This window comes from Schistocerca nitens, chromosome 8, assembly GCF_023898315.1.
Source record: "Schistocerca nitens isolate TAMUIC-IGC-003100 chromosome 8, iqSchNite1.1, whole genome shotgun sequence".
NCBI classification, from domain to species: Eukaryota; Metazoa; Arthropoda; class Insecta; order Orthoptera; family Acrididae; genus Schistocerca; species Schistocerca nitens.
Window position 1 is genome coordinate 449681100 of NC_064621.1, and position 12291 is coordinate 449693390.

Consider the following 12291-nt stretch of genomic DNA (forward strand, 5'->3'; position numbering starts at 1 on the left):
GAAGTTTACTCAAATTGTGGTATTTTAAGGTGTAACAGGTCATGATGTGAAGCAGTTAGAACAAAGTATGACACTAAGTTAAAGTATCATATTTATTGTATCAAAAATAAAGCCCCTATGCTGATACAATTACACAAAATTATTATTTTGTGCATAAAAACTGTATTACAGATACGAAGTTTTTATCATATTGTTGTTAACTACCACAACGTTGGCTGCCTTGTGTAACTAACTGACTACTTTTGTAAGGCAATGATGTCAGAAAGTTTCCTTTAATCATTAGCTGTTTATAAGACGCTCTCGGCCAGCTGTGAATGAACTCTCATGCAAGCGTCAGTAGCGTCCCTAACTTAAAAAGTGCCGAATATTCATCGCAAAGGCCCACGTTGTGAGAGACAGCTTAGTTCACAGTCAGTCTCCAGTTAGTCTATAACTGAGATATTTTACTGTTTTTGTTTCAGAGTTATCTGGCTGAAATGCTTAAAGCTATCAACGAAGATGGAGTGAATGTATTTGGGTACATGACATGGAGCATCATCGACAACCTAGAATGGACTGTTGGATTCTCGTAAGTCACATTATATTCAATTTGTTGAATCATATGCAGTTTCTGAAATTTTAGACCAGTTGTATGTATGATACGCGCTTTGAGCATTTGGCATGTATATAGCCATGATTAGCTCCTTTCGATAATTTCGTTCACAACATGCGATTTGTAGAACAACGATCTTATAGCTGAACTAAAGTTATGAATTGTGAGGAAATGTCATAAATTTCGTGCAGCTGAAAGATCGTCACCAATGTCTGATTCTCCACACATTTTTAAAAATAAGTAATAGAAGCTTCGATGGGCAAACGTCGAGTACCTTTTCCGCCTTGAACCCCTTCGGAGGGAATCCAAGTAAAATTGTCGGTGATGGAGTCGAACGTAGGCAGTAACAAGTATGGAAGTTTGTATCGGTTGTGGAAGTGTGCTCAGATAGCTGAAGTTGTGAAGGCCACGGCTGGTGACAAATGGGAAATCCAGGTTGGACTCCAGGTTCGGGGCCAATTGTTGTGTGTTACTATAGGTTATATGTTCATACCTAATGCAGCTAATGTCACAAATATTCCGCAGTTGTGAATAAATTTTGCAAACTCTTATATACTCGATAACCGTGTAGAAATAAAATAGACTGATGTACAAAACTCTTCGGATACATCCTGATTTCTTGAGGACTTCCTTCATCCCTGTGTAGTGCAACAACTCGATTTGGCAGGATCTCAACGAGTCGTTGAAAGTCCCCTTCAGGAATACTGAGCAATGCTGCCTATGTAGACGTCCATAGCTGCGAAAGTATTTCTGGTGCATGATTTTGTGTGCGAATTGGCCTGTCGATTATGTCCCATAAATATTTGACGGGTAGCCACATGATGCGCTCGAATTATACAGAATGTTCTTCAAACCAATCGTGAACAATTCTGGTCTGTTGATACAGCGCATTGAAATCCGTAAAAATTCCTTCGTTGTTTCGGAACATGAAGTATACCGATGACGGCAGATAATCTCCAGGTAGTCGAATACAAGCATTCCCAGTGACTGATCAATTCAGTTGGGCCAGATGATCCAGTCCAGTCAGTCTAAAAATACCCCGCACCATTGTGGAGAGCCATCAGCTTGCACAGTGCCTTGTTGACAACTTCGATTGATGGCTTTGTCGGGTGGGCGCCTCACTCGAATCCTATCATCGGCTCTCACCAACTGACACCGGTACTAATGTGACTAGGCAGCGGTTTTCGCAGTCGTTTAGAGACCAACCGATATGGTCACGAGCCCTGGAGAGGCCCCACAGGTGATGCTGAGCTGGTAGCATAGGCACTCGCCTCAGTCGCCTGCTGTCATAGCCCATTAAATCCTAATTTCATCTCACTGTCGTAACGGACACGTCAGTCTTACGACGCACATTGATTTCTGCTGTTATTTCATGCGGTGCTGCTTTCCTGTTAGCACTGACAACTCTATGCAAACGCCGCTGCGCTCCGTTGTTAAGTAAAGGCCGTCGGCCACTGCGTTGGCCATGGTGAGAGATAATACCTGAAATCTGCTGTTAACGGCACACTCTTTACGCTGTGGATCTCGGATTACAGAATTTCCTAACAATTTCCGAAATGGAATGTCCCATGCGTCTAGCTTCGCGTCCAAAGATTGTTCATTCTCGTCGTGCGGCCATTATCACTACGGAATCCTCTTCACATGAATCATCTGAGTATAAATGACAGCTCCGCCAATACAATGACCTTTTATAACTTGTGTACGCGTTACTGGCGCCGTAATCTCAGGCATAGGATCGTATTCGGTAAAAGTAACAAGGTAGCTACAGAAGTGTTGATTGCACAATGGACCATTTGTAAGTTCCGACCAGTACTGTTAACCTCGCCGTTGAGCTCTCTTAAGGCTCACACACTCACACATACACAAACGAAATACAATCACACACCCTTAGAAACGTTAGAAAGTCCTGAAAAATATTTTGTAAAATGTCAATGGGAGGGGACAACAGGTTCGTCTGGTATTCGTGGAATAATGGAAGCTTTCGATTGCTGTCGTGATGTAGTCTTTCAGCCCGAAGACAAGTTTGATGCCCTGCTCCCCGCTACTTCATCCGGTGCGAGCCTCTTCATCTCTGCCTTAGTACGACAACATTCCTGAACCCGCCTGCTGTATTCAAACCCCGTTCCTCCTTCATAATCTTTACCCTCCAAACTTCCTCAACTTCTTTCCGTTACCAGACCGACAATTAATTGACATCTCAGGATTTGTGTTATTAAACGATGCCACCATTTAGTGATATTGTGCCAGAAATTTTGTTTCTTTTCCCAATTCGATTCAGAACCTCCATATTAGTTATTCGTCTTACCTGTCTAATTTTCAACACTATTCTGTAGCATGACACTTCAAAAGGTTATGTTCTCTACCTGTCTGAGCGTTTTATTGCTATACAAGGATACACTCCAGATAAATGTCTTCAATATCTGCATGCGAGTTTAACAGATTCCTCTTTTACAGATTCGATTTCAACAAATTAGTCTTTTACAGAAACGGTTTTCTACCTATTGCTAGTTGGCAGTTTATGTTCTTTCTGCTTTGCCCATAGTCAATTACTTTTCTCTCCTAATAGCAAAACCCAACCACCACTTGTAATGTGTCAATTCTTAATATAATCCTCTCAGCATCGTTTGATTTAAATCAATTACATTCCATTACCCTTGTTTTTATTATTGCTGTCATTCATCGTGTAACCTCTTTTGCAAGAGTATATCCATTCCGTTCAAATACTCATGTAAAACTATTGCCGCCTATGACAGAATTACAATGTTATCGGTACGCCGCCAAGTTTTATTTTTCCTCCCTGATATTTGATTCCTTTTCAAAATGCCTCCTTGGTTTCCATTAACGTTTGCTGAATGTACAGAGAGAATAACATCCGGTAGAGGCTACAGCCATGTCCAGCCCACTCACAGTGCTTGTCTTCCTGCTTCTCTTTCATGCCCTTCCACTCTCACAAATGCAGTCAAGTTTCTATAAAACTTGTAATTAACGTATCGCTCCCGGCATTTTATCACTGCTACCTTCAAAATTTGAAAGAGATTATTCTAATTTTCTGTTTCAAAGACCCTCTGTAAATCTAGTAATGGTATAATCTTGGAACAACAACAAATATTCTCCAATTTTTGCTTCTACCTGGTTTTCCTTTCTTCTGCAAGCAATTCGTGTCGTATCTCGAACGTCTTAAGTTAGTATGTCTCACACCATATCTGCTAATGTACCAGATTCCGTTATACTCAATTAGTACGGATTCTGAATTGAAAGATGACTCAGGAAGGAGATTCCACATACCTGTCAGTCCCATGTTCGTTGACATACTGTTAGCCTCTATTTCAGTTAACATACCGAAAAAAAGTAGTACAAATAAACAGTGTAGTCGTAGACTAGACGAGTTTCCGTATTGAACGCAGATGGATGCTAAAGACACATATAGAAACTGGCCCCCAGTGCTTATGGATGAACAAATAGTTTTCAGAATTTCTGGGAAAAATGCTTTACAGTTACCAGTTCTGAGCTGTGGATGTCAGATCGATTGTTTTAGTGCGTACGTCATTAATAACAAATAAGAAATGAAGAGATACATCTTGAGAATATGTGGGAGAAACACCTGGAGTATAAAACGTAATTTTCACAAACTAAAATTGAGGTGAGTGGGGCATGCAGATACAGGAATCTGAATTAGATGTACGAGGGAGCTCTTAGCTCGATTCCAAGTAGTGAATAAGGATCGAGACGACGACCTGTGGATCGTGGGTTAATGACATTTGAAAAGATGTAGGTGCAATATGGATGCGTGTATCTCAAGACCCTAATGCATTCTTTAAGCATCAGTTAATGATAAAGAAATCGTTAAATTGTCGGCTATAGGTCGCTGTGTCAGTATTAAATATTAAATATCTCTATAATGATTTAGATGTAGTTGCTGGAAGAGACAAATCAGTTCTTTTCGTGTTGACTAGTTTATACAGTGAAGCGCCAAAGAAACTGGTATAGGCATGCGTATTCAAATACAGAGATATGTAGAAAGGCTTAAAAGCGAGGGTGGCAACATTAAGAGTACAACGGGAATTCCATTGTTAAGTGTAGAGGAGAGAGCGGACTAGCGGAAAAAATACATTGTAAGTCTCTATGAGGGGGAAAATTTTTCAGTGTGATAGAAGAAGAAACAGGAGTCGATTTAGAAGAGGTATGGCATCCAGTATTAGAATCACAATTTAAAAGAGCTTTGGAGGGCTTAAGATCAAATACGCCAGAAGGGATGGATAGCATTCTATAGAATTTCTAAAGTCATTGGGGCAAGTGGCAACATAATGACTATTTACGTTGGTATGTAGAATCTAGGTCTGGTGAGATTCCATCTGGCTTTCGGAAAAATATCATCCACACAATTCCGAAGACTGCAAGAGCTGACAACTGCGAGAGAATTATCAATCAGCTTAACCACTCATGCATCCAAGTTGCTAACAAGAATAATATACAGAAGAATGGAAAAGAAAATTGAGGATGTGCTGAATAACGATCATTTTAGCTTTAGAAGAGGTAAAGGCACGAGAGAGGCAACTCTGACATTGCGGCTGATGATAGAAGTAAGACTAAAGAAAAATCAAGATATGTTCATAGGATTTGTCGATCTGGAAAAATCGTTTAGCAATGTAAAATGGTGCAAGATGTTCTAAATTCTGAGAAAAATAGAGGTAAGCTATGGGGAGAGACGGTTAATAAACAATATGTCTAAGAGCCAAGAGGGACTAATAAGAATGTACGACCAAGAACCAAGTGCTCTGATTAAAAAGGGTGTAAGACAGGGATGTATTCTTACGTCCCTACTGTTCAATCTATACATTGAAAAGCACTGATGGACACAAAAAAAAGAGGGAAGAGTGGGATCAAAATTTAAGGTGAAAGGATATCAATGGTACGATTCACTGATGATATTGCTATCCTGAGTGAAAGTGAGGAAGAATTACATGATCTGCTGAATGGAATGAACGATATAATGATTACAAAATATGTATTGAGACTGAATCGAAGAAAGACGAAAGTAATGAGAAGCAGCAGAAATAAGAAAAAAGCGAGAAACTTAACATCAAGATTGATGGTCACGAAGTAGGTGAGGTTAAGGAGTTATGCTACCTAGGCAGTAAAGTAACCAAGGACGGACGGAGCAAGGAGGGCATCAAAAGCACACTAGCAATGGCAAAATGGGCAATCCTGGCCAAGAGAAGTCTACTAGTAACAAACATACGCCGTATTTTGAGGAAGAAGTTTCTGAGAATGTACGTCTGGAGTACAGCGTTGTATGATAGTGAAACATCGACTGTTGTAAAACCGAAACAGAAGAGAATCGAAGAATTTGAAATGTGATGCTACCGACGAATCTTGAAAATTAAGTGGACTGGCAAGGTAAGAAATGGGAGGTTTTGCGCAGATTCGGAGAGGAAAGAAACATGTGGAAAACAATGATAAGGAGAGGGGACAGGATGATAGGACATGTGTTACGACATGAGGGAATGACTTCCATTGTAATAGAGGGAGCTGTAGGGGACGGAAACTGTAGAGGAAGACGGAGATTAGAATAAATCCAGCAAATAACTGAGAACGTAGGGTAGAAATGCAGCTCTGAAGGAAAAGGTTGGCACAGGAGAGAAATTCGTGGTGGGCCACATCAAACCGGTCAGAAGGCTGATCACCCAAAAAAAAAAATTGCTAAACACGTAGAATTCGGCGCTGCTGTCGGCAACGCCTATATAAGACAAAGAGTGTCTGGCGCAGTTGTTAGGTCGGTTACTGCTACTACAATGGCAGGTTATCAGGATATAATTGAGCTTGAACGTGGTGCTATAGTCGGCGCACGAGCGATAGCACACAGTATTCCGAGGTAGCGATGAAGTAGGGACTTCATGTACGTCATTTCACGAGTGTACCGCCAATATCAGGAATCCGGTAAAACATCAAATTGCCGACATCGCTGCTGCTAGAAAAAGATCTTGCAAGAACGAGACCAACGACGACTGAAGAGAATCGTTCAACGTGACTGAGGTTCAACGTGACTAAGTCCAACCAGTCCGCAAATTGCTGCAGATTTCAGTGCTGGGCCATCAACAAGTGTCAGCATGCGAACCGTTCAACGAAAGATCATCGATGTGGAACTTCAGAGTGTACCCTTGATGACTGCACGGCACAAAGCTTTGCGACTTGCCTGGGTCTGTCAACACCGACGTTGGACTGTTGATGATTGGAAATATGTTGTCTGGTCGGAGGTTTCCAATTGCATCGAGCAGATGGACGTGTACGAGTATGTCAGCAGGTGACTGTCCGAGCTGGTGGAGGCTCTGTAATAGAGTGGAGCGTGTGCAGTTGGAGTGATATGTGATCCCTGATACGTCTACATACGACTCTGACAAGTGACACGTACATATGCATACTGTCTGACCACCTGCATCGATTCATGTCCATTGTGCATTCTGACGGAACCGAGCAAATCCAGCAGGACAATGCAAGATCCATCACTTCCATAATTGCTACAGAGTGGCTCCAGGAACACTTCTGAATTTAAACCCCTCCACTGGCCACCAATTTCCCCAGACATGAATATCACTGAGGATGTCTGTGATGCCTTGCAACGCACTATTTGGAAGAGATGTCCAGCCCCTCGTACTCTTTCGGATGTATGGACAGACCTGTAGGATTCACGGTGTCAGTTTCCTCCAGCGCCACTTTAGAGGTTAGTCGAGTCCATGCCACATCGTGTTGAGTCACTTCTGCGTGCTCTCGGAGGCCCTAGACGATATTAGGGAGGTGCAGCATTTCTTTTGCTCTTCGGTGTACAACGATGGTGCGAAACTTGATACTCTGCTTACAGGATTGTAATTTTTGGCCGAAAGTGGTACAGATCAGTCTCCAGCTTCTCACCAGGAAACGTTACACATGCTCAAATGTCTAAAAAGTAATATCATATTTTCGCTATGTCCACTATCGATACCACAAATGAATTTGAATGTCCCACAAACAAGCTTACACACTCCTTTATCCAGTGACCCCAACTCCCACCTGATCTTTACTCGGAGCTACAGACTGTATCAACTTTCCCCTACTCTCAAATATAATAGTCTTTTTCCAAAACATAGTAATGCGTTTTAAAATCCATATCAGCCAGTACCTTGATTAGTCTGTTATATCTAGTTGTGAAGCTGAGCGTCAGTGCTCTCACAGTTAAGCAGTCATTTTCCTTATTCCGTCTACTCTATGATTTTGTTTTACGTAATCACCTCAGGAAGCCATTAGACGCAAATGAGGTATGTGATAGAGGCTATTGAACTGAACTAGGCGATCAGGCACGGAATATTCCACGACTTATCTTCGCCGAGCATCCTCATTTGGATACGGTGTGAAACGGCGTTGTTTATTTTACAATCTTCCCGCTCAGCCACTTCCCACTCAGGAGCTCCTGAACTGGCCTCTCCAGCCCAATTTCGCCTTGTTTCCTGATCGGAACGGTGACCTTTGTATCTGAATAACTGATTAAAATCTGTCTTTGTCATACCTAACTTTATTGAAATTGATTACATGCTTCAGCTTTGCAGCCATCATCATATCTACCACAGCAGCGACAGGTAGTTGCGTAGGCATTATACCCCACCATGAGAAATATAGGGAATTGAACCTGGACCCTTCATATGACAGACACGCTGACTGCTCTACTTTTATTATAGAGTACGTGTTATTTCTACGTATGTGAACCATTTTCTGTTTTTTATGTCAGTGTATCGTTGGAATCTACAGCCATTCGCTGCATCGAGAGTGTGCGCACTTACGAATGTATGAGGACATGCTACATAACTACCAGTGTATGTGTAATGGAGTTGTCCAGAATCAAACATCACAGTCATCACACTACTGAGATCAGTGCCTCACCCCTACAAAATTGTTAGAGGAACAGTCTCAAGGTGCGTAGGTAGTTTATTTATTGACGACAAGTTCTGGACGGCTTGTCATTTTTATTAAAACATCGATGAACGTAAGTACTGCATTGTAGCCAGACGTGCATGTGAGTTACTGGCCGAAAACCATATAACCGCTGCAATACACATGAACATCACTGAACCTCAAAACTTTTTGAGATACATTAGTGTGTCGACACTACATTGTATATTGCTAATTTTATTTGTTTTATGGCCAGTAGCTTTTTGTAAAACTTGTGTGCAAGCATGATTTGATAATGGACAATCTGTCTGAAACTTCTCACCAACTAATAAATAAAACATTCTACCCAACAGTTCCTCTAATAGTTACTGTAACCACATAAAAATTATAGACCTGTTTCAGCCACAGCATGCTTGACTCACATTGACAGAGACTGTCCGTGATCATTGTGGTTTAGTGATTTCACTGAAACCCCGTATTTCCTTTTCGATGACGGATAAGTAACGAAAGTACAACATAGGAGCTTCACTGTCGAGCGATGTGGATGTGTAACTACTTCATCTGTAAACTTATATGTTAGAAGCATGTGTCCACCCTTTCACCAAACAGTAACTCCTTAGTGAGTCTTGTGTATCTGATGATCGAAATTGCCAATTACACAGACTTAAGCTTTGGAAGGCCTTATATTTGTTAATCCTCCAACATTCATTCTGCATAGAAGAAGAGTTATGTTCATACATAACAATTATGGTAGTTATAACAGACGTATAACGGTATTTTAAAATAATTGTGTTTCAGGTTTCACTCTTTGAAGCCGGCCGCTATGGCCGAGCGGTTCTAGACGCTTCAGTCCGGAACCGCTCTGCTGCTACGGTCGCAGGTTCTAATCTTGCCTCGGGCATGGATGTGTGTGATGTCCTTAGGTTAGTTAGGTTTAAGTAGTTCTAAGTTCTAGGGGACTGATGACCTCAGATGTAAAGTCCCATAGTGCTTGGAGCCATTTTTCACTCTTTGAGCTGGGGTAATTCCTTTGTAAGAACCTGAATAATTGTAGACGCTCCTTACAATATCACATACAAGTAAATACAAGCATATCCATTATACTGTCGGTCAGTAAACTAATTTTTATTTTGTGCCATTTGGATAAGCGAACTGCAATGTAACTCTGTTTGAAAGAATGTTGTCGTATTTGATTGTTCGTAGGGCGAAGTTCGGCGTCTATCACGTGGACTTCAACAGCACAGAGCGAACGAGGACTCCCAAGGCGTCGGCGAATTTCATTGGTGGCATTTACAGGAACAGGACTGTTCCTGAGGAGTACTTCTAGTTTTAAGATCAGCCTTACACTCGATAACGTTCCTGCTTCTTGTTAAATATTCGAAGTAACTCCCAAAGTTTTTAGGATTTCTTTCTCGACAAAAATGTATTTAACTTGTATATAGTCCTAGATGTGTTAGCAATATCAGTATGATACGAAATAGTTCTGCTATCCCCTACCGATTATTTCCATGAAATCATCACTGGATTAGTTCATTCTCTAGCATTCTCTAGTAGAAGTAAACGCCTTGTTTCGATTAAATGTGGCCAGCTGTTCCATGCACCAGTTTCAATAAAGTAATCTATTCCTGTATTATTCATTTCTTATTCAAGCTCAGTATTTTAATAAACCGAGAGATACCGCTATACAACAAATTGCTTCACATATTTTATTACAACATCTTTCAACCTTTTATCTTTTGTTGAGTATACACCTACACGTACTATATTTACTGAAATTCGATATCCTTTTGTGTCCTTTAGCGATCCCTTTCTAGTTACAGCAGTTTATCATATGACTGCCACATCTTCTACTCGATGTTCATCGTAGTTTCTGATGTAGCAATTCAAAGTTAACAATTTATTGTCAAAATTTGTCAAAGTGTTGAACACCTTCCTGATTCTCTCACATAACACTTGGCTTAATTAAATGGCATTTGACTTCATCATTTAATACACGCAACGTCCTTTTATAAACGGCATTAAGACTTTGGTTGTACATAAGCTTTTACGTTATGCATTAAATCCGCATGGTGACGTAAGTAAATATGACCACAGAGGTGAGGACAGTGACACCTAGAGCACCGATCGTTCTTCTCGTATGATATGACAACAAATCGGATGAAAATACTTCGTGACAGTGAAAAGAAATTATTAAAGATGAGAACAGTGTAGACGGCTTACGGAATGGTCCAAACTTGTTTGCCTATGAATTACTATCGAGGTGACTAATTATAGACGATTTATTGTAGAGGTAAGTGATGTAGGAAAGCTGGATTGAGAGGGCAGTGCGATTGCCTCGTTGTTAATCGCAGGGATTAGAAGAGAAGCTTAGGGATCCTGTTGTAGAGAAGGCAATGTGATAATAGCTAGATCAAGGCGAAACACGAAGTCTTAAAATCATGCCTCACATAACGACCCAAGGTCGAGGAAGCAACAGAAGATTACAGAACGCCTCTCTATGAGAATGACACGAAACGTAAATTAATCAAAAAGTGTGTTAATTCTGGACCTTTCCTTTGCTTTGCTACAGAAATAGTTATTGCCATTAATTAGCATGTGTACTACAAGGTTTATTAGAAATAACTAGTTCTTCAGACAACTGTCAACGAGATCATTGTGGAGGTGATATGCATATTCTGACAACATGATTTTCTGCTAAGAAAGTACCTTATTTGAAAGTGATGATTCGTAGGACCTATTTCCACAAGATACCGGCGAAAGAAATATTGTGGACGTAGAATTTTAGAGCGCACCAAAATTGTGTCAGAATCGTCCAGAAACTATTGAATTTTAAATAATGATAAGGATTGGAGATGTGACGCTACAGTTGACTGTTGAAAACTAGGTGTTCTGATAATACAAAGGAAGATAAGGTTCACCACAGAATCGGTGAGGAAAGGACGTAACCCTGAAAATGTACATAAAATACATTCTGCTCGATTCAAAATTTTTCACCGTTTAATATCCGTTGTTAACAAGTACTGTATTTCTGATTCTGAATCTGTAAGCTTTATTACACAAACTGCAGTTTATTTAATTCGTAATCAATATGATAGTGTATTTATTTCTGACTGCATATAATTGATCGTAATCATAATGAATGTGTTGTAAAGTGCTGGGCAATAACCAGGGAACTTTATTTAAAATTATCGATAGCAATGACGGGATGGCAGTAGCTGTGCCATTGTTTATCTTTGCATGTGGAGAGTCTCTGTCGTGTTGCGAGCAGAGAGGAAGCAGAGCATCTTGAGTGATGAAAGAGTGCGGAAGTGTTTGCGGACGCTCCCGCAGATGCGGTGTGCAGCTATGCTCGCGCCGGTGTAGGCACGTCTGATTCGTTAACCCGCGAGTATTGAAAGCTTGAAAGCACGGTCGGAGTGGACAGGTGGAGGAAGCTGCAGTTCGAACTATTGCCCGTCCCGTGGCTCAGGAAGCTACTAGGGATTCTCAAACAGCAGCAGCAGCAACAGCAGTAGCTCAGCATTGCTGTCGGCTATATTCTTCGTCGTCCGATCAGCTACAACATCGTAAGACCGTTAGCTGACAGGCACAGTTCTGTAGAGGCTTTACCCAGTTGAATTTCTTTCATAACGTATGACTAACTTTAATAGTAACTTGCAATAGTTAAAACTTTTAGGGCACCTGTGTTGTCATTGTCCGCAGATATTATTACCACGCAGGTCCCTTTCCTTTCCATGCAATCACTGAGTGTCGTAAGAATATGAAAATTGATTAACTAATTA

The 12291-nt window shown here is 40.9% G+C and overlaps 1 protein-coding gene across 1 annotated transcript in view; it reads left to right on the forward strand.

Annotated features, from left to right (window-relative positions):
* Nucleotides 1–10154, forward strand: part of LOC126198748 (myrosinase 1-like) — a 59718-nt gene extending 49564 nt beyond the window's left edge. Inside the window, exons 10-11 of the mRNA XM_049935297.1 lie at nt 462–568; nt 9713–10154. Coding sequence (XP_049791254.1) covers nt 462–568; nt 9713–9836 — 231 coding nt within the window. The 3' untranslated portion in view covers nt 9837–10154. The remainder of the gene's footprint in view (nt 1–461; nt 569–9712) is intronic.
* The last annotated feature ends 2137 nt before the right edge of the window (nt 10155–12291 follow it).